The sequence below is a fragment of the Elephas maximus genome, chromosome 9 (genome assembly GCF_024166365.1).
Source record: "Elephas maximus indicus isolate mEleMax1 chromosome 9, mEleMax1 primary haplotype, whole genome shotgun sequence".
Classification (NCBI taxonomy): Eukaryota; Metazoa; Chordata; class Mammalia; order Proboscidea; family Elephantidae; genus Elephas; species Elephas maximus.
The window spans coordinates 25,761,048-25,784,905 of record NC_064827.1 but is presented as its reverse complement, the minus strand read 5'-3'; the positions used below and the strand labels follow the sequence as shown (position 1 = coordinate 25,784,905).

The following is a 23,858-nucleotide window of genomic DNA, read 5'->3' as shown; positions in this document are numbered from 1 at the left end:
TCCTTGCTCTTCAACACTTTAAAGAGGTCCTTTGCAGCAGATTTACCCAACGCAATGCTTCTTTTGATTTCTTGAGTGCTGCTTCTATGGCTCTTGATTGTGGATCCAAAATGAAATCCCGGACAACTTCAATCTTTTCTGTTTATCATGATGCTGCTCATTGGTCCACTTGTGAGGATTTTTGTTTTCTTTACGTTCAGGTGTAATCCATACTGAAGGCTGTGGTCTTTGATCTTCATTAGTAAGTGCTTCAAGTCCTTTTCACTTTCAGCAAGCAAGGTTGTGTCACCTGCATAATGCAAGTTGTTAATGAGTCTTCCTCCAATCCTGATGCCCCGTTCTTCTTCATATAGTCCAGCTTCTTGGATTATTTGCTCAGCATACAGATCAAATAGGTATGGTGAAAGAATTCAACCCTGATGCACACCTTTCCTGACTTTAACCAGTCAGTATCCCCTTGTTCTGTCTGAACAACTGCTTCTTGATCTATATGAAGGTTCCTCATGAGCACAATTAAGTGTTATGGAATTTCCACTCTTTGCAATGTTATTTATAATTTATTATGATCCACATAGTTGAATGCCTCTGCATAGTCAATAAAACACAGGTAAACATCCTTCTGGTATTCTCTGCTTTCAGCCAGGATCCATCTGACATTAGCAATGATGTCCCTGGTTCCACGTCCTCTTCTGAAACTGGCCCATGTGTCTATCAGTTTGTCATACTCTGGGGGCTTGTGTGTTGCTGTGATGCTGAAAGCTATGCCACTGGTATTCAGATACCAGCAGGGTCACCCATGGAGAACAGGTTTCAGCTGAGCTTCCAGACTAAGACTAGGAAGAAGGACCCGGCAGTCTACTTCTGAAAAGCATTGGCCAGTGAAAACCTTATGAATAGCAACGGAACACTATCTGATATAGTGCTGGAAAATGAGCCCCCCAGGTTGGAAGGCACTCAAAAGATGACTGGGGAAGAGCTGCCTCCTCAAAGTAGAGTCGACCTTAATGACGTGGATGGAGTAAAGCTTTCAGGACCTTCATTTGCTGATTTGGCAAGACTCAAAATGAGAAGAAACAGCTGCAAACATCTGTTAATAATCAGGACCTGGAATGTACGAAGTATGAATCTAGGGAAATTGGAAATCGTCAAAAATGAAATGGAATGCATAAACATCAATACCCTAGGCATTAGTGAGCTGAAATGGACTGGTATTGGCCATTTTGATTTGGACAATCATACAGTCTACTATGCTGGGAATGACAACTTGAAGAAGAATGGTGTTGCATTCATCGTCAAAAAGAACATTTCAGGATTTATCTTGAAGCACAATGCCATCAGTGATAGGGTAATATCCATATGCCTACAAGGAAGACCAGTTAATACAACTATTATTCAAATTTACCCACCAACCACTAGGGCCAAAGATGAACAGAAGATTTTTATCAGCTGCTGCAGTCTGAAATTGATCAAACATGCAATCGAGATGCATTGATAATTACTGGGGATTGGAATGTGAAAGTTGGAAACAAAGAAGAAGGATCGGTAGTTGGAAAATATGGCCTTGGTGACAGAAGCAATGCCAGAGATCAAATGACAGAATTTTGCAAGACCAACGACTTCTTCATTGCAAATACCTTCTTTCACCAACATAAACAGCAACTATACACATGGACCTTGCCAGATGGAACATGCAGAAATCAAACTGACTATATCTGTGGAAAGAGACAATGGAAAAGTTCAATATCATCAGTCAGAACAAGGCCAGGGCCAGCTGTGGAACAGACCATCAATTGCTCATATACAAGTTCAAGCTGAAACTGAAGAAAATCAGAGCAAGTCCACGAGAGCCAAAATATGGCCTTGAGTATATCCCACCTGAATTTAGAGACTATCTGAAGAAGAGATTTGACGCATTGAAAACTAGTGACCGAAGACCGGACAAGTTGTGGAATGACATCAAGGACATCATCCATGAAGAAAGCAAGAGGTCACTGAAAAGACAGCAAAGAAAGAAAAGACCAAGAGGGATTTCAGAGGAGACTCTGAAACTTGCTCTTGAACATCGAGCAGCTAAAGCAAAGGAAGAATTGATGAAGTAAAAGAACTGAACAGAAGATTTCGAAGGCCAACTTGAGAAGACAAAGTATTATAATGACATGTGCAAAGGGTTGAAGATGGAAAACCAAAAAGTTAAGAACACACTCGGCGTTACTCAAGCTGAAAGAACTGAAGAAAAAATTCAAGCCTCGAGTTGCAATTGCAATAGTGAAGGATTCTATGGGGAAAATATTAAACGACACAGGAAGCATCAAAAGAAGATGGAAGGAATACACAGATTTATTATACCAAAAACAATTAGTTGATGTTCAACCATTTCAAGAGGTAGCATATAATCAGGAACTGACGGTAATGAAGGAAGAAGTCCAAGCTGCTCTGAAGGCACTGGCAAAAAACAAGGCTCCAAGAATTGACGGAATATCAATTGAGATGTTTCAACAAACACATGCAGCGCTGGAGGTGCTCACTCGTCTATGCCAAGAAATATGGAAGACAGCTTCCTGGCCAACTGACTGTAAGAGATCCATTTTATGCCTATTCCCAAGAAAGGTGATCCAAACAAATGTGGAAATTATAGAACAATATCATTAATATCACACGTAAGCAAAATTTTGCTGAAGATCATTCAAAAACGGCTGCAGCAGTATATCAACAGGGAACTGCCAGAAATTCAGGCCGGTTTCAGAAGAGGAGGTTCAGATAGCCAGGATAAAGATTTGGCAGAAAATACCAAGGTTTCAAGGAGCCCTGGTGGTGCAGTAGTTAAAGCACTCAGCAGCTAATGAAAAAGTCAGTGGTCCAAACCCACTAGAACCCACCAGCTGCTCCTCGGGAGAAAGACGTGGCAGTCAGCTTCCATAATGATTTAGAGCCTTGGAAACCCTATAGGACAGAGTAGAACCCTATGAGCAGTTCTGCTCTGTCCTACAGCGTTGGTATGAGTCAGAATCGACTTGACAGCAATGGGTTTGGTTTGACCAAGACTTCAGCTCCCATGATATTACAATGTAAGGCTGGAAAATCCATCACTGAGAAAGGGGGCTACTCAGTTATTGAGCACTTGAGTGTACCAGAAGACCAACTTGGCAAGCTAGTAAATTATTTAACCAGAGTCTTCCTATTCCCCTCTGTCTAGAGCCAAAACTGTTCCTGGAATCGGGAATAAACCAGATTCTAGATATGAAGTTAAGGAAATCTAGAAGCCAGAGTCAGATGGTGGAGCAAGAGGAGTCAGTGTGGCCAATACAATGGCTACACCACTGGCGGCGGCATTAACAGAGGGAAGAAATCCAGTGGAAAAGACAGCTTCTCCAGAAAGCTAGAAAGGTTGGTTATCATCAGTTGAAGTACTGCTATTCCAAACACGTAGAAATAGGAAACATGGTAGGATTGAACCTTCCTTGGGAGATAAAGGAACTATTTGAAATTTAGTTATAGAAGTAATCATTTTATACCAATTAGTTCGATTACATAAAAAATGATTACTTCCACTACTGGTTTCAAATCCATGAGAACAAGCTTTGTTTTGGTTCACACTATATCCCTAGAACATAGCACAATGCTTGCCATAGAAAGGTGCTCAATAAATACTGGATTAGAAGATGTTAAGTTAGTAAATAATCTTTTCCCAAGTGCAATTCAATTACTTTTTATCAAGATAATAAACCAAAAAACTGTTGTCATCAAGTCAATTCTGACTCACAGCAACCTATAGAACAGAGTAGAACTTCCCCATATGGTTTCCAAGGAGTGGCTGGTGGATTCAAACTGCTGATCTTTTGGTTAGCAGCCAACCTCCTAACCACTCTGCCACCAGGGCTCCATCAAGATAATAGTGATAGGAATAAGAGCAAACACTTTTTTGGGGGAGGGAGGGCTACTCACTAAGCGCAAATCAAAGTTCCAAGTAATTTAACACTCCTCATTAGACCTCCTAATATCTCTATTAGATAATAATATCATTATCCCCATTTTACAGATGAAAAACCTGAGCTCCAAGCCACACAGTTAACCACTGACAGAACAACCCAGATCTATTTCACATCTACGGCATACACCACTAGTTGGCTAATCCAATACCCATTATTCCTAACTCCCTTTTCCCTTGACTCATTATAGCTTGGGGGGGCCACATGACCCATTTCCAACAAATGGGATATAAGTGGAAGTTGTTTGGAACATCCTTGGAAGGCATTCCCTTTTTAAATACACACACACACACACACATCTCGATATCAGATATAGCTGGGGCCATTCCATTCCCTTGACTTAAATGTGACTGCAAATCCTAGAGCTGAGCTTTATCTTATGACAATGAGAAGAGGCATGGAAATTACAGAGAAGTTGAGTCACTAAACTTGGCAATGGCTACCTACTTCTAACTTCTTGTTATGTGAGAGAGAGAGAAAAAGAAACTATTTTAAGCCATGCTTGTCAGGCTTTCTGTTATTTACACTTGGTAGCATTCCTGATGAATACAACTCCACAGCTCATACTCTTATCCACCAAACTATATTGCCTGTCATCTGTAAAATACAGAGACTAAGACCTGCTCTTCTACTTCCCCCACAGAAGATTTGTACACAAATTCATTGAAAAATAAAAATTATTATACAAACTCATTACTGTTTTAAAAATAGTGATTCTTCACTAAGGGAAGAGATCAGAGCATGCACAACTCATAGGGACATGGGACTGGGCGGCATTCTCCTAGGAGGACATATCAGAATCACCTGGTGGAATTTTTCACATTACATATGTCTCCTCTTAAGAATCACTGCCACGGTGAACCACCTCTTACAAATGAGATAATGAACATGCCCTGCAGATGTATCCAGAAAGGAAAAAAAGGATGAGAAGCAGAGTTTTAGTGTAGTAGTAGGGTAAATTAAGCACAACACCATTAAGATAGCAGTAGCATAATAATGTTGGCGCTTTGGTGGTGCAGTGGTTAAGAGCTTGGCTGCTAACCAAAAGGTCAGCAGTTCGAATCCATCTGCTCTTGGTAAACTCTATGGGGCAGTTCTGCTCTGTCCTACAGGGTCGCTGTAAGTTGGAATTGACTCGACAGCAATGGGCTTGGTTTGGTTTTTGGCATAATAATTGGTAAAAATTTTTTGAACCTATAAACAATCTAATATTATCAACTTTGATGTTTCTTAAAAGTAATTTTTATATTAATAACCGTAACAAACAATAAACAAAAGTACAACCCAACAAAGCTGATACAACCTAAACCGTATAATATTAACCAATAGGATTAGTGAGTTAGCAGGAAAAAACTTCAATATGTTTCAAAGAAAGACTAGAAAATTCTAAATATTTATTCAAATTTTTTAAAAATTTCCTCCTCAAAAAAATCAAATTCATTAAAAAAAAAAAAAAAAAAGACCAGATTTACTGGTCTGATAGAGACTGGAGGAACCTCCGAGACTATGGCCCTAAGATAACTCTCTGATGGAACGGCAGCCATTCCCAGAAACCACCTTCCAGCCAAGCGATAGGCCTGTAAAATAAACAGTAACACCCGAAAAGAACATGCTTCATAGAACAATTATACGAGACTAAACGGGCAACATCTGTCCAAAAGCAAAATGAGAAAGCAGGAAGGGGTAGGAAAACCAGACAAAAGGAAACGGAGGACCCAGGGCAGAAACGGGGAGGAGTGTTGACAGCGTGGTGATTGCAATCAATGTCATGGGACACTTGTGTACAATTTGTTAAATGGAAAACTAATTTGGTCTGTAAGCTTTCACCTAAAACACAATAATTTTTTTTTTTTTAATTAAGCATTGGACCTCTAATAACTTAATATGTTATTAGGCCTGATAGTCATAAGGGATCATGGATAAGGGACAGATAGATAGATTGGGGAAGGGTCATACAGTGAATAAGCAGTGGGCTCCAGAGATCAGCTGTTTGGCCTTGGGCAAGTTACTTAACCTCTCTGTCTCAATTTTCTCATATGTGAAAATGAATAATAATAAATGTACCTACCTCACAGGAAAAAAAAACAAATTCCTCCTCATTTTAATCTCTCATAATGGAGGTCATTACTACTCTCTCGTTAAGAAATCAACAGTTCTTTAAACTGTTGAACTCAAATTAACTCACATCTCAGGTCCTAAATAATTGATTTTTTGCATTTATTGGATTTATTGCTAGCATTTTTCATTCAATAAATACTTGTTGAGGGCCTACAGCGTGCCAGGCATTATTTTAGGCACTGGTATACAGCACTGAAGAAAACACTCTTATTGCTTATCTTTATGGAGTCTATATTCTATTGAAGGTAGGGAGCAGATGGACAATAAGCAAATAAATATATGTCAGCTGATGATAAGTGCTGTAGTTAAAAAAAAAAAAACAGCGAGAAAGGTAGAGGTGGATAGGCAATATGGGGCAGGAGAGACAATTTGTGTGTGTGCGTGTGTGTGTGTGGTAGAGGGGTGTGCAGAATGCTGCATTTTAAATATCGTGATCAGAAAAGGCTGCACTGAGATGCTGACGCTTATACTGTGATCCGAAAGAACTGAGGAACCAAACCACAGCCATGCACCTATTTGTTCTAATGCTAACTCCTTTTCTGTTGAATACATCATTTGAAATGGGTCAACACAGGACGATAAAGTGGATGCCGTTTTCCCTTATGAGTTAATCTTTTCCAACGTTACCAAATCAAACAAGGAAAAAAGATTTTCCAATCACTGGTAGCCCTGTTAATCTATCTCACTGTTGCCATATCTGCCTTTTGACAAAAAAAGTTTATTTATTTCTTTATATTACAAATATGTCTTTTTAAAACTCCCCAAATACATATTTTTCAAACATAGAAATTTTTTTTAGTCTTAAATGAGCCCAAGTTTCATCACAGGCTAAAATTTTAAGATATAAAATGCCTGCTGAAACTGAATTTTAATCATATAGATGAATCACAACATGCATCTTTAGCTAGGCATGTATTATGGATAAGTCTAGTTTTCTACAGAGAATAATCACATGTTCTAATTACCATTTTGGTTATACACATAATTAATAATATTCTGTCTTAATGGGACACACTGACTCTTCAGACAGTTGCGAAGCTCTAACTATGCATACTGCCAAAGCCAACTGTCAGCTGCACTGCCAAACACAAAGGAATCTTGATGCAGTGCTTTAGCACTGGTAACAACATGCATATCTTTATATGTGATACAATGCAAAAATTAATTGCTTTTCTTCCTTCAAAAATTTCTCCACACTAATAATTTTATGCCGCTTGATTAATCATTTACCCTAAATTATATATACTGGCCAACAATCTTGTGAGCAGTAAAAACATAAATATAAATGTGACCTAAGGTTAAAAGAAGAGGAAAATACTGTAGGGCAAGGACTTACTGATTGTAAACTTTCATTTTCCCGTAAACAAGCTGTATGAAGTTCTGATTTCAAGGTTGCGATGTGATTTCGATGAGATGTCATTTCCTTCTCTAATGTAGCAATTCTAGCGCTTGCAAGCTGGTAGACATCCATGAAACTTTTAATCATAGCCTTAAGAAATAAAAATAATGTCACATACAATTCAAGTAAAGCTGTCCCCAAAGGAGAATTTTCATAATTAGAAAGCAAAATCATTAAAATTTTAAAATAAACAACTTTTCATCTTTCTTTAAAATAATAAAGATAACCTCAAATTTTACATTCAGAACAGTAACTATTTTAGGAAAGTTTTGGGAAAAAATAATTGAGACTTCTTTTTCAGAGTATTTATTTAAATAAGATATACTTTGATCTATTGTGCTCAAAATTTAGAATGCAGTTTTTAAAGACAGCACACTTATTTTCTTTACTATAGTTAAATTCAAGTTACAATTTGACCTAAATTTCAATCTTAAGAGACACACAACAGATGGATAGGTAAACAGGCTATTCCAAAATGAGCTGACTTAGTAAAACCTTCAATCCACCTAAAAAGCAAGTGTTTTAAAACAAAAGGAGCTGAAACAATCTTGTGAATTTTTAAGAGTAAATAACATAATTCTTACATTGTAAAAGCACAATTACGTTCATTCATATATCAGAGGAATACCCTCACATTATACTATTTATAATAAATGATGCAAATGTTGGTAACTTTTTATCTCTCCTAAAAATCATAATATTTTGGGGATTGTGAGACCTCCTTATTACTGTCTAATGACATTTTATAGACTTTCTTCTAAAGCACCTGTAGTAAACTTTAGTACGGCTTTTAAAAACAGTCTTTCAGAATACCTCAAACATAGCAAAATAAAATCAAACGTTATATTATTGACAAGAAAAAATGTTCCAACCACAGCTACAACTTAGTACTATGGTAGACAGTCTGAGAATTAAATCGCATACAATCTCACGGGTCTGATTAGGGAAAGCTTTGGGAAACAAGACATTGGAGCATTTCTGAATGCATGTGAAGTAATAATCTGGTGAACAAAGAGTAAGAATAGTGTACACAATGCCTGGGAAACAGAAGTATATTAATTATTCATAGGTAAGAGTAAGAAAATCTACACTTTTGTACCTAATAAGTCACTATTTGCCCTCAAAAATCCAGTTCACACACCTCCTCCTTCAAGAAGCCTATTTTGAGCCTTAGCCGAAAGGCAGAGTAAACTTCTACCCAGGTTCGCTGTGGGTCCCTTATGCCTTTTTCTACTATTGCATTTATTCACATAGCAGAAATTTATTAGTTTACCTGCTTATCTTCTTTACTACACTGAGGAGCTCCTTACGGCCAGGACTGTACCTTACACATCTCTGTATCTTCAGGGATAACAATGCCCCACAGTGGGTATTTGTTTGAATGACTGATGACTAAATTAATGACTGGCTGAATGAATGAATGACTAAATGAATGAAAGAAAAATTGGAAAAGACAAAAAACCTCAAGCTGAATATTAGCATATAATACCTTATAGGAAAGGATGAAGATAGTTGGGAAAGTGCAATCACAACACTCAGTCTAATGAATTATCAATATACTTTGTTCAAGCTGAAAAAGAAGCAGAAGCATAGCTGCTAGCATAAAATAATGGTGTAAACAGAAGTACATTCTATTAAAAAACCCATTGCCGTCAAGTAGATTTTGACTTACAGCGACCTATAGGGCTGCCCCATAGGGTTTCCAAAGCTGTAATCTTTACAGAAGCAGACTGCAACATCTTTCTTCTGTGGAGCTGTTGGAGGATTCAAACCACCAACCCTTCAGTTAGCAGCCAAGCACTTAACCACTGCATCACCCGCCAACCAAAACCCATACCAAACCCATTGCCGTCAAGTTGATTCCAACTCATAGTGACCCTATAGGGCAGGGTAGAACTGCCCCATAGAGTTTCCAGGAAGCACCTGGTGAATCTGAACTGCCAACCTTTTGGTTAGCAGCTGTAGCACTTCACCACTACACCAGCAGGGTTTCCACCACTTGCCAAAGGGCTCCTAAATTCTATTATGCAACACTAAATACGCACAGTCCTAACCCACCTGATGTTCAGTCATTTCAAGGTAAGTTTATAGCTAATGTTTTTAGTTGCCATTGAGTCAATTTTGACTCATGGCGACTCCATTTGTTACAGAGTAGAACTGCTCCATAGGGTTTTCCTGGTTGTAATCTTAACAGAAGCAGATCGCCAGGCCTTTTTTTATGTCTCTGGGTTTGAAAAGTATGCAAAAATCTGAAACTAAACAGTATCTGTATGTTCCTATGCCAAGTCCCTCTCTACTCTTATAAATTTATTGTCTTCTCCACTGAGAGAGTGGACCAGGTATCACAAGTCCTGCTTTTCTCTGATCCTCATGCTGTCACTTACATAGCTTTATGTTGTTAAGCAATGCCACTCAATCTCTGAGCTACCATCTCCTCAACTATAAAATGGGAAGAAGAGTCATTTTTTTCTTGCCTACTTCTGAAAGTTGTAAGGTTCAGATAATTAAAATAGCTAACATTTATTAAGTGTATATTGCAGGCCAGGAAACTCTGTAAGCCTATTACATGCTTTATTTCATTTATCCTTACAATAGCCATCAGAATAAACAGTATTTTTAACCTAGTTTTCCAGAGTAAAAATCAGGGTCTTGGAGAAATTAAGTAACTTGCCCAGGATCACAATTAGTTATATGGCAGTCAGGATTCAAACTCAAGTGTATCCAGTGCAAAGCTATTTTCTTAACCATTCAACTATATTGTGTCTAAGGAAGTCCTCTAAAAACTACAAATTCCTGAATTTCATTGCAGTATTACTATAGCTCTATTTTTAAATTCTCTACTAAAACCTAACAAGACAATCGCCATTTCATAGAAAAGTCATTTCTGTGATAGGTGAGACATATGCTTGGTAAAGTAGAGAGTCAACGAAAAAGAGGAAAACCCTTAACCAGATGGATTGACACAGTGGCTGCAACAATGGGCTTAAGCATAAAAACAATTGTAAGGATAGTGCAGGACCAGGCAATGTTTTGTTCTGTGATACATGAGTCAAAACCAACTTGACAGCACCTAACAACAATAACCATATCTATATACATAATATTGAGATGTAATATAATGAAATGTACAAAGACTTGGAGTTATAAAATCAAAAGAAAGAAGCTTCTCAGCGCAGGGAACCTGGATCCAAAGGATGGGTTATTCTCCTGGCTCTTGTTTCTTGGTGATATGAGGTCTCCCTGTCTCTCTGCTTATTTCTCTCCTTTATATCGCAAAAGAGATTGACCTAAGACACAACCCAATCTTGTAGCCTGAGCCCTGCTTTATTAACATAAGTGCCGATAATCCCACCTCATTAACATCATAAAGGTAGGATTTACAACACATAGGAAAATCACACGATATGAGAAATGGTGGACAATCACACAATACTGGGAATCATGACCTAGCCAAGTTGACACATATTTTTGGGGGACACAATTCAACCCACGACAGGCTCAAGCATTGTAACAATTGTAAAGATGGCGCAGGACTGGATAATGTTTCTTTCTGTTGTATACAGGGTCTCTACGAGTCGGAACTGACTCGACAGCACCAAACAACAACACTCATATATGTAAATATATAGCCAAGAAAACCCAAACTCGTTGCCATTGAGTGGATTCTGACTCATAGTGACCCTATAGATATGTATATATATAAAACCAGAGGGCAAGGCCAAGGTGGCGGAATATACAGATGCTTCCAGTGAGCCCTCTCACAACAAAGACCTGAAAAAACAAGTGAAACCATTATATTTATGACAAGCTAGGAACCTTGAACATCAAAGGCAAAGTTAGAAAGTGAACTGAGCAGCAGAGGGAGGAAGAGACGGTTCAGAAGCAGAGAGGAGTTACCGGAACTAAATCGCCAGAAGCACTCAGGCAACATTTCCGGGAGCGGCCGTGGTGGGCTGGTACTAGCATTCAGCTGCAGTATCATCAGGGAGAAGCAGCCAGCCACACAGCCTACTCACACCTCCAGAACCAGAGGAGAACGGCGCTCTCGGCAAAAGCTAAGTACTTACATATATTTTACTGCACCCCCACCCCAAGCCAGTTTCAGTGGCCGTTGATTTCCCTGGACTTGAGACAGGCCCTGTTGTGCCTAGAGCCATCCTCCCGGCCTTGGAGAAGGAATAAACCTGCAATTAAGGGAAAAGATAATTTGCCAGCTCCACTAACCTTGGGAGCTCTGGACAGAAGCAGCTCCTATCCAGGCATAAAAGGTCCGTGGACTTTGAATACCTTTTCCCCTTGCATAGACCTGTGTGGGACTATTTCAGAATAGGCCCTTGTTGGCAGACTACAACTGTTTCAGCTGTGCAGTGGAAAGGTGAGTGTTTGATGTTTGACACCACTTTGTCTGTTAAACAGGGTACTCATCTACCCACATCAGGGGCCTAAGGACTGCTGGCTGCAATCAGGTCAACCAGCCACCCCTGACAGGGGTCCAAGGATAACCCGTACCTCCCAGTCCTTACAACCAAAAACTTTCTGTGCCCATAGTCCGTCTGCAGAACCCACCCACCTGTATGCTTTAGGGAACAGGGATGTGCTTTCCTCAGAGACACTTTGGGGACGATTCTAAGCCTCCTACCTTGTTCAGAGCATGACCCCCTGCTGCAACCAGATACCAGTACCTACACCAATCACCCCTGCCTCTCTAAGACTGTAGAACAGAGCCTCTACCACACACTTGATAAGCGGCTACCTGGACACCTGAGCTAAATTCATACAAGAAAAGTGAATGGACTCATAGACTGATATATCTGATAACAGTTCTAGCCATCTGGTGACAGGACGTCAGAGCTTCAAAGGTGAAAATAATCAAGCTAGCTTGCTCAAGCTACCCATTTGGGCATATCAAAACAAAACAGAGCAAGAAGCTAGGTTACAGTAAGCAAACACAAAATAAACTAATACAATAACTTACAGATGGCTTGGGGACAAGTCAATATCAAATCACATAAAGAAACAGACTACAATCACTTCAACAAGCTCTCAAAACAAAGAATCAAGTGATCTTCTAGACGAAAGTGCATTCCTGTAATTACCAGAGGCAGACTACAAAAGATTAATATACAGAACCCTTCAAGACATCAGGAAGGAGGTCAGGCAATATCCAGAACAAGCCAAGAAACACAAAGATAAAGCAATGGAAGAAATTAAAAAGGTTATTCAGGAACATAATGAAAAATTTAATAAGCTGGAAGAATCCATAGAGACAGCAATCAGAAATTCAGAAGATGAACAATAAAATTACAGAATTAGACAACTCAATAGAAAGTCAGAGGAGCAGAATTGAGCAAGTAGAAGGCAGAATTGGTCAGAGTGAAGATAAAGCAATTGGCACCAGTGAATTTGAAGAAAAATCAGATAAAAGAATAAAAAAATGAAGAATCCCTAAGAATCATGTGGGACTCTATCAAGAGAAATAATCTACAAGTGGTTGGAGTACCAGAACAGGGAGGGATAACAGAAAATACAGAGAAAATTGTTGAAGATTTGCTGGCACAAAAGTTCTCTGATATTGTGAAAGATGAGAGGGTATCTATCCAAGATGCTCATCGAACTCCACATAAGGTAGATATTAAAAGAAAGTCACCACGGCATATTATAATCAAACTTGCCAAAACCAAACACAGAGAATTTTAAGAGCAGCAGGGGATAAACGAAAAGTCACCTACAAAGAAGTATCAATAAGAACATGCTCAGACTACTCGGCAGAAACCATGCATTCAAGAAGGCAACGGGATGACTTATATAAAGCTTTGAAGGAAAAAAACTGCCAGCCAAGAATCATATATCCAGCAAAACTGTCTCTCATATACGAAGGTGAAATTCAGACATTTCCAGATAAACAGAAGTTTAGGGAATTTGTAAAAACCAAATGAAAACTACAAGAAATACTAAAGGGAGTTCTCTGGATAAAAAAAATCAATGACATCAGGTATCAACCCAAGACTAGAACACTGGACAGGGAGATCAGATGTCTACCCAGACAGACAAATTACAAAAATAAATCAAGATTTAAAAAAAGCTCAAAATAGGGAAACAGCAATGTTATTATGTAAAAGAAGACAACATTAAAACAATAAAGAGGGACTAAGAAAGGTAGTCATACATCTTTCATATGGAGAGGAAGACAAGGAGATATAAGAAATAAAAGTTAGGTTTAAATTCAGAAAAATAGGGGTAAATATTAAGGTAACCACAAAGGAGACAAAGTATCCTACACATCAAAATAAAATACAAGAAAAAAATAGAGACTCAGCAGAAACAAAATCAACTACAGTGAATAAGAGGAAAAGACAATACATAAACTGCTCAGCACAAAAAATTAAGTGGGAAAAAGAAACTGTCAACAACACACAAAGACATCAAAATGACAGCACTAAATTCATACCTATCCATAATTACACTGCATGTAAACAGACTAAATGCACCAATAAAGAGAGAGTGACAGGATGAATTAAAAAACACAATCCGTCTACACGCTGCCAACAAGAGACACATCTTAGACTTAGAGACACAAATAAATGAAAGCTAAAAGGATATATCAAGCAAACAACAATCAAAAAAGAGCAGGAATGGCAATATTAATTTCTGACAAAATAGACTTTAAAGTTAAATCCACCACAAAGGATAAGAAAGGACAGCATATAATGATTAAATGGACAACATACGAGGAGGATATAACCATACTAAATACTTATGCACCCAATGACAGGGCTCCAAGATACATAAAGCAAACTTTAACTGCACTGAAAAGTGAGATAGACAGCTCCACAATTATCGTAGGAAACTCCAACACACAACTTTAGGTGAAGGACAGGACATTCAGAATGAAACTCAATAAAGACAATGAAGATCTAAATGCCACAATCAACCAACTTGACCTCAAAGACATACACAGGACACTCCACCCAAAAGCAGTCAAGTATACTTTTTTTTCTAGTGCACATGGGACATTCTCTAAAACAGGTCACATATTAGCTCATAACGCAAGCCTTCGCAGAATCCAAACATTGAAATGTTACAAAGCATCTTCTCTGACCATAAGGCCATAAAAACAGAAATCAATAACGGAAAAAGCAGGAAAAAGAAACCAAAAACTTGGAAACTGAAAGAAACCCTGCTCAAAAAAGACTGGGTTATAGAAGACATTAAGGATGGAATAAAGAAATTCAGAGAATCCAATGAGAATGAAAACACTTCCTAGCAGAACCGTTGGGACACAGTGAAAGCAGTGCTCAGAGGTCAAATTATACCAAATTTAATTGTACAAAAAGAAGAAAGGGACAAATTCAAAAAATTATCCCTACAACTGAACAAATAGAAAGAGAGGAACAAAAGAAACCCTCAGGCACCAAAAGAAAGCAAATAATAAAAATTAGAGCAGAAAAAATGAACTAGAGAACAGAAAAACAATTGAAAGAGTTAACAAGACCAAAAGCTGGTTCTTTGAAAAAATTAACAAAATTGATAAACCATTGGTCAAACTGACAAAAGAAAAACAGGTGAGGATGCAAATAACCTGAATAAGAAATGAGATGGGCGATATTACAACAGAACCAACTGAAATTAAAAGAATCGTATCAGGTTACCATGAAAAATTGTACTCTAACAAATTTGAAAACCTAGAAGAAATGGATGAATTCCTAGATACATACTGTCTACCTAAACTAACACAAACAGAGGCAAAACAACTAAATAGACCCATAACAAAAGAAGAGATTAAAAAGGTAATCAAAAAACTCCCCCAAAAAAAAAGTCCTGGCCTGGACGGCTTTACTGCACAGTTCTACCAAACTTTCAGAGAAGAGTTAACACCACTACTACTAGAAGTATTTCAGAGCATAGAAAAGAACGGAATACTACTGAATTCATTCTATGAAGCCAGCATATCCCTGATACCCAAACCAGCTAAAGACGCCACAAAAAAAAGAAAATTACAGACCTATATCCTTCATGAACTTAGATGCAAAAATCCTCAATAAAATTCTAGCCAGTAGAATTCAACCACATATCAAAAAAATAATTCAACATGACCAAGTGGGATTCATACCAGGTATGCAAGGATGGCTCAACATTAAAAGACAAGAATCACATGATTTTATCAATTGATGCAGAAAAGGCATTTGACAAAGTTCAACACCCATTCATGATAAAAACTCTCAGCAAAATTGGAATAGAAGGAAAATTCTTCAGCATAATAAAGGGCATTTATACAAAGCCAACAGCCAATGTCATCCTAAATGGGGTGAATCTCAAAGCATTCCCACTGAGATCGGGAACCAGACAAGGATGCCCTTTATCACCATTCTTATTCAACACTGTGCTGGAAGTCCTAGCCAGAGCAATTAGGCTAGATAAAGAAATAAAGGGCATCCAGTTTGGTAAGGAAGAAGTAAAAGTATCTCTATTTGCAGATGACATGATCCTATACACAGAAAACCCAAAAGAATCCTCAAGAAAACTACTGAAACTAATAGAAGAGTTCAGCAGAGTATCGGGATACAAGATAAACATACAAAAATCAGTTGGATCCTCTACACCAACAAAAAGAACATGGAAGAGGAAATCACCAAATCAATACCATTTACAGTAGCCCCCAAGAAGATAAACTACTTACAAATAAATCTTACCAGAGATGTAAAAGGCTTATACAAAGAAAATTACAAGACACTACTACAAGAAACTTTTGTGGGAAAACATACCTTGCTCATGGATAGGAAGACTTAACATTGTAAAAATGTCTGTTCTACCAAAAGTGAGCTATAGATGCAATGCAATTCCAATCTGAATTCCAATGACATTTTTTAACGAGATGGGGAAACAATCACCAACTTCATATGGAAGGGAAAGAGGCCCCGGATAAGTAAAGCATTACTGAAAAAGAACAACACAGTGGGAGGCCTCACTCTACCTGATTTTGGAACCTATTATACTGCCACAGTAGTCAAAACAGCCTGGTGCTGGTACAACAACAGATACAGAGAACAATGGAACACAATTGAGAATCCAGACACAAATCCAATCACATATGAGCAGCTGATGCTATTTGACAAAGGCCCAAAGTCAGTTAAATGGGGAAAAGACAGTCTTTTTAACTAACGGCGCTGGCATAACTGGATATCCATCTGTTAAAAAAATGAAACAAGACCCATATGTCACACCATGCACAGAAACTAACTCAAAATGGATCAAAGACCTAAATACAAAATCTAAAACAATAAAGATCATGGAAGAAAAAATAGGGACAACGTTAGGAGCCCTAAAATATGGCATAAACAGTAAACAACACATTACTAACAATGCAGAATCAAAACTAGATAACTGGGAGCTCCTAAAAATCAAACACCTATGCTTATCCAAAGACTTCACCAAAAGAGTAAAAAGATTACCTACAGATTGGGAAAAAGTTTTCAGCTATGACATTTCCGATCAGCGCCTGATCTCTAAAATCTACATGATAGTGCAAAAACTCAATTACAAAAAGACAAATTACCCAATTTAAAAAATGGGCAAAAGATATGAACAGCCTCTTCACAAAAGAAGACATTCAGGTAGCTAACAGATACATGAGGAAATGCTCATGATCATTAGCCATTCTAAAAACCCACTGCCGTCCAGCCGATTCCAACTCATAGCGACCCTATAGAACTGAGTAGAGCTGCCCCATAGAATTTCCAAGGAGTGCCTGGCGGATTTGAACTGCCGACCTTTTGGTTAGCAGCCGTAGCACTTAACCAGTACACCACCAAGGCTATTAGCCATTAGAGAAATGCAAATCAAAACTACAATGAGATTCCTTCTAACTCCAACAAGGTTGGCATTAGTCCAAAAAACACAAAATAATCAATGTTGGAGAGGTTGTGGAGAGACTGGAACATTTACACACTGCTGGTGGGAATGTAAAATGATACAACCACTTTGGAAATCGATTTGGCGCTTCCTTAAAAAGCTAGAAATAGAACTACCATATGATCCAGCAATCCCATTCCTTGTAACATATCCTAGAGAAATAAGAACCTTTACACAAACAGATATATGCACACCCATGTTCACAGCAGCACTGTTTACAATAGCAAAAAGATCGAAACAACCAAGGTGCCCATCAGCAGATGAATGGATAAACAAATTATGGTATATTCACACAATGGAATACTATACATCGATAAAGAACAGTGAAGAATCTGTGAAACATTTCATAACATGGAGGAATCTGGAAGGCATTGTGCTGAGTGAAATTAGTCAATTGCAAAAGGGCAAATATTGTATAAGACCACTATTGTAAGAACCTGAGAAATCATTTAAACAGAGAATATTCTTTCATGGTTACAAGAGGGGGGAGGGAGGGACGGAGGGAGGGAGATGAGTATTCACTAATTAGATAGTAGGTAAGAACTATTTTAGATGAAGGGAAAGAACACACAGTACAGGAGAGATCAGCACAACTGGACTAAACCAAAAGCAAAGAAGTTTCCTGAATAAACTGAATGCTTCAAATGCCAGCGTAATAGGGGCAGAGGTTTGAGGACCATGGTTTTGGGGGGGAACATCTAAGTCAATTGGCATAATAAAATCCATTAAGAAAACATTCTGCATCCCACTTTGGAGAGTGGTGTCTGGGGTCTTAAACGCTAGCAAGCAGCCATCTAAGACACATCAATTGGTCTCAACCCACCGGGAGCAAAGGAGAATGAAGAACACCAAAGACACAAGGTAATTATGAGCCCAAGAGACAGAAAGGGCCACATAAACCAGAGGCTACACCAGCCTCAGACCAGAAGAACTAGATGGTGCCCAGCTACAACGCATGACTGCCCTGACAGGGAACACAACCAGGAACCCCTGACGGAGCGGGAGAGCAGTGGGATGCAGACCCCAAATTCACGTAAAAAGACCAGACTTAATGATCTGACTAAGACTAGAAGGACCCTGGTGGTCATGGTCCCCAGACCTTCTGTTAGCCCAAGACAGGAACCATTCCCAAAGCCAACTCTTCAGACAGGGGTTGGACTGGAGTATGGGATAGAAAATGATATTGGTGAAGAATGAGCTTCTTGGATCAAGTAGACACATGAGGCTATGTTGGCATCTCCTGTCTGGAGGGGAGATGAGAGGGCAGAGGGGGTCAAAAGCTGGCCAAATGGACGAGAAAAGAGAGAGTGGAGGGAAGGTGCATGCTGTCTTATTAGGGGGAGAGCAATTAGGAGTATATAGCAAGGTGTATATAAATTTTTGCATGAGAGACTAACTTGGTTTGCAAACTTTTACTTATAGCACATTAAAAAAAAAAAAAAAAAACTCATCACTGTTAAGTTGAATCCAATTCATAGTGACCGTACAAGACAGAGCAGAACTGCCCCATAGCGTTTCCAAGGATCAGCTAGTGGATTTGAACTGTTGACATTTTGGTTAGCAGCCCGAGTCTTAACCACTGTGCCACCAAGGGTCCGTATATACATGTGTAACCTAAAAACCAAACCCATTGCCGTCGAGTCAATTCTGACTCATAGCGACCCTATAGTCCAGAGTAGAACTGCCCCATAGGTTTTCCAAGGTGCGCCTGGTGGATCTGAACTGCCGACCTTTTGGCTAGCAACCGTAGCACTTAACCACTGCCTCACCAGGGTTTCCATATATATGTATACATACATACATATGTCTCTGTGTGGATAGAGAGAGATAGATAGATATGTTGTATAAGCACCTAAAATGTATAAAAGGAATGAAGAACTTGCTTACTGAATGAAAAATAAAAAAGAAAGTCCTTTCTATCAGTAATAGGATCCTAGATTATTATTTCACTATAAATCAAAATAGAATTGGTGTTTAATATTTTAGAACAAAAAAGTTAAAAACTATCCTATTTCTTAAATTTGGATAAATGCATTTCTTGAATTCTTACGTACCTAATATTCTAAAAGGAATTCCTTAATAATATAAATGATATTCCCTCAAACTTATTTTTAAAAACAGAATGTATTTTTGAGAAATACTGTCAGAATTTTATTGGTTGTACGGAACAAAAGTCATAATTATTTTGGCTCCTTCTTTGATCTACTTTTAATAGCTAAATTCTAATATTCAGTTAAATATTAGCAGAAAACACATATTACTTCTTTAAAACACTGAAAAACTATAAGAACAATTCACTTTTTGCTTGGGACTTAGAATCTTCAACATTTAAAATCTTTCAAAGCAGTGTTTCATCTGATAGACTCAAGCAATTTTGTCTAATACTGGATATAATATTTTCAGAGGAGTGAGACACAGTGATCAATACAGTAAGCAGGATTCATGGTTTAAGAATGTGTAAAATACATTGCACTCCTCTAAAGTGAAAACCTCCTTCACAACTGGAAGGTACAGAGGAGCGCCAGTGAAGTAGCAAAGTCAGCCAAAGAAAAAGCAGATCTATCGAGGAACAGAGAATGTTAACTCCTTGTATTAACAAATCATTCAAACTATGTGTTATGTATTGTATTGTGTCCCCCAAAATTGTGTGGTGTTGATTTTGGCCCCTACACCACCCCTACACCCCTGTGGCTGTAATCCCATTTGGAAATGGGTTTTCTTTGTTATGTTAATGTGGTAGTATCAGTGTAGGGTGTGTCTTAAATCAGTCACACCATTTTTGAGACATAAAAAGGGCAGATTGAGCAAGCAAGCATGCAGAGATGGGGGAAGATAGATGCCAAGCCACATGAAGATCACCATGCTCCCCAAGTGATAGAAGCTGAAGAGACAAGGACCTTCCCCCAGAGCCAACAAAGAGAGAACCCTCCCCTAGAGCCGGTGCCCTGAATTTGGACTTCTAGCCTCTCGAATTGTGAAAAAATTAATTTCTGTTTTGTTCAAGCCATCCACCTGTGTTATTTCTTTTATAGCGGCACTAGCTAACTAAGACACTATGTAATAATGAATTTCAGTAAAAAAAATCCAGGTCTTTAATATAAAAGAAAGGTGCCAAATTGGTAAAAGAAAAGGAAATAACAGTCCAAATCAACTGAGGGGGTGGAGGAAAGAGGTAGTAAGTATCTGATGACCTGTGCATCAGTCTCCTAAAGTCTAACCCTTCACAATATACTTTGTTCCCATATTAAAATATCACATCTCTTCTACATTAAGAAACAATGACAGCATGCCCAGCACTTGCGAACTCATCCCCTGCCATCTTTGGCCCTAGGGATTTGACTAGACCATGCAGCACAGTATGTATCTCGGTGGAACGAGCCTAGGTATGTGATTGTTAAGAAACAGAACAAAAGACAGTTTCTGGACAAGAACAGCCTTTTGTTTTAGAAATAATCTATAGTGTTCATAATCGGCAGTAAAAAGAGAATCCAAACATATATAAAATTCCACATCCTATCCATTTTAAGGAAAAGTGATGTTTTAGAATATAAAAAAAATTCTGAAATACAAATAGGTGGATATCACTTGAGGAGTAAAATATTGCTCATATAATTCGTTATGTACATATTGTTACATAGTTTGCACTGACTTCAAAATTGGACTTTAGAGAAAATGGAGGCCTGGGGGAGCTCATGACAGGAGAAGGGGAAATGAGTGGAAAACGGGATAAGGCCTAGATATCAAAATAGTATATACCTTTGATTTACATTTTTGAGTAATTGGGAAGCAAAAACTCCTGGCATTTCACTTTAAATTATAATAGTATAGATAATACTTCATTTCTATATGCTACATAAAATAAGTATAAAACCAAAAAACCAAACCTATTGCCATCAAGTCCATTCCAACTCATAGCAACCCTACAGGGCAGAGTAGAACTGCCCCATAGAGTTTCCAAGGAGTGCCTGGTGGATTCAAACTGCTGACCTTTTGGTTAGTAGTGGTAGCTCTTAACCACTGCCCCACCAGGGTTTCCAAAATAAGTATACCATGTAAAATAGATGTAGCAAATATACTAAATACGTGAAGGATAATAAACCCCCATCATATGAGAATAATAATAATTCTTTTATCAAGTTTTTGTGGGAATTAACTAAGTGTTAATACATGAAAAGACCTTAAACTATCTGGCTCATAGTAAATGCTCAGATAAGGGTTAGTTATAAATAATGCTAATGACACAAAATTAGGAAAATTACCATTTTAACTCATAAAAGAAAGATTCCTTGTATTTCAGGGTATTATAAGACATAATATGAAATATTTTAAGTATAAGATATTCTATACATATTGAATACTGACTATATTAAAAACTCTTAAAATATAAAAAAATTTGGGAAGCTAATAAATAATTCAGTTCCTACAATAAAACTTCCCATTGATAATAAAACAGTTGCCATTTATGACATCATTCCTATAGAAGAAAGTCTCACAATGATTACATGCTAGTAGTTTTTAGTATTAAAATGCTATTTTGTTCCTTGGCACTAGTAATTAAAGGAAAATTCACTATTTTCTTCATTATCGAAAAGTTACTATGAGAAAGTTGCTTATTCAATAGACTTATTTCATTCCACTATTTTGTAAACATAGGGGTACAGCACTGGGGGAAACTGGGTAAAGGATATACAGGGACCTCTCTGTACTATTTTTGTAATGTCATATTAATCTATAATCATTTTGAAATAAGAAGGTAAAAAATAAAAGCATAACAAATTGTATACAGTATACTAACATTTACCTAGATACAAATTTATAAATATATCTACATGTATTTTAGAGACAAGCAGAGGATAAAAAAGTTAAAGAAAAGATTTAATAGTACCTATTGAGCTGGTGAGGCCCTGGTGGCGCAGTGGTTAAGAGCTCGGCTGCTAACCAAAAGGTTGACAGTTCAAATCCACCAGCCATTCCTTGGAAACTCTACGAGGCAGTTTTACTCTGTCCTATTTTTTTTTTTTTTATAGGGTTGCGTAGTGGGTAAGTGCTATGGCTGCTGACCAAGAGGTTGGCAGTTCAAATCCACCAGGCGCTCCTTGGAAACTCTATGGGGCAGTTCTACTTTGTCCTATAGGGTCGCTATGAGTCAGAATTGACTCAACAGCAGTGGGTTTGGTTTGGTTTTGGTTTATAGGGTTGCTATGAGTTAGAATCGACTCAACAGCAACAGGTTTTGGTTTTTTAGATTTAACTGGTAGCTCAACCCAACAGGATATCAGAAACCTGTCTATATTTTCTCACTGTTACAGCAATGCTGGCTCTTCTAGGGGCTCAGCACAGCTCAAAGCAGGGGATTCAACAGAGTCAATGCAATCCATGGGGCATATGTACTCAGCTCAATTCTCTACTCAAAGTCAAACCCTTATCTGCCCCAAGGTATGTGGAAAAAGGAGGTAAAACCCACAATCTATCCCCAGAAATTACCAAATGACTTGGCATACATGGGTGTGAATAAAACCTAGGCATGGCCAAAGATGTTCTGCTTCCTAAATAGTTCCCATGCTCCAGGGCTTGCCTAGATCCCAGTTCTAACAACACTTACTATGTGCCAAGGCTTTCCAAGTTTCATAAAATTGTACAGCTAGTCTATCATAACGTTCATATAATGTCAATTTAATCCATGTTCTCTCCTCTATTCACTGAAAAAAATGCAAAAGCAAATCTATCTTGAAGTTTGCTACGAAACCAAGTTTTCTCAAGCTCATTAATAACTATTACACTACATTGGCTTTGAGTCACCAATCTATCTAATGAAAATAAATACATATTTCAAATAAAAGAACTGCAGATGATACTTTTCTTGAAAACTTCATTCATTCTGTATAAAGTGCTCATTAATTGGATAGCCCACTTCCAGGCTCAGATGTACTAGAGTTTGTGTACATGTACTAGAATTATTATGTCTCCTTTATAGGAGTTTTTAGATTTGATTCCTTTATAGGTTGGTCTGGGCCACTGCTGTCCACTTAAGTTCGTGTATTTCTATTTAGCACAGGGCATGGTCAAAACCATGTATAACTAGATACTTAATGTAGCATGCACATAGATATTGAAATCCTTTTATGTGGTGATGATGACAATGAGAAGGACAATCAATGTTTCAAGTTACTAGAAAAATATTTGTTCCAAATGCACAAACTCCCCAGTCAAGCACAACTGAAGACAAAAAGCACGTATTGACTTGATGTGATGTTGCATATACTTCAGGCTATGTTTTTGTTGGTGTTACTTCCTATAAAAAAGGAGAATCAAAGTTCATTTTCCCCTTTTTTGGCATTTAAAATGGCCCTGGACTTGACTATCCCATCACTCAAAATTTACACTGGCACCATCTTTGAAGGATATAAATATAGTAGCTTTTCAGGTATGAGAAGGAGCCTCACTGG

The 23,858-nt window shown here is 38.0% G+C and overlaps 1 protein-coding gene across 7 annotated transcripts in view; it reads right to left on the bottom strand.

Annotated features, from left to right (window-relative positions):
• Positions 1 to 23,858, bottom strand: part of CCDC171 (coiled-coil domain containing 171) — a 419,844-nt gene that overhangs the window by 159,649 nt on the left and 236,337 nt on the right. For all 7 annotated transcript variants that reach the window (XR_007518562.1, XM_049894821.1, XM_049894820.1 and 4 more), the window contains one exon: positions 7,441 to 7,593. Coding sequence is in view for 6 of the 7 variants with exons in the window: in XM_049894821.1 (XP_049750778.1) it covers positions 7,441 to 7,593 (153 nt within the window). In the remaining variant the exon portion in view is untranslated. The remainder of the gene's footprint in view (positions 1 to 7,440; positions 7,594 to 23,858) is intronic.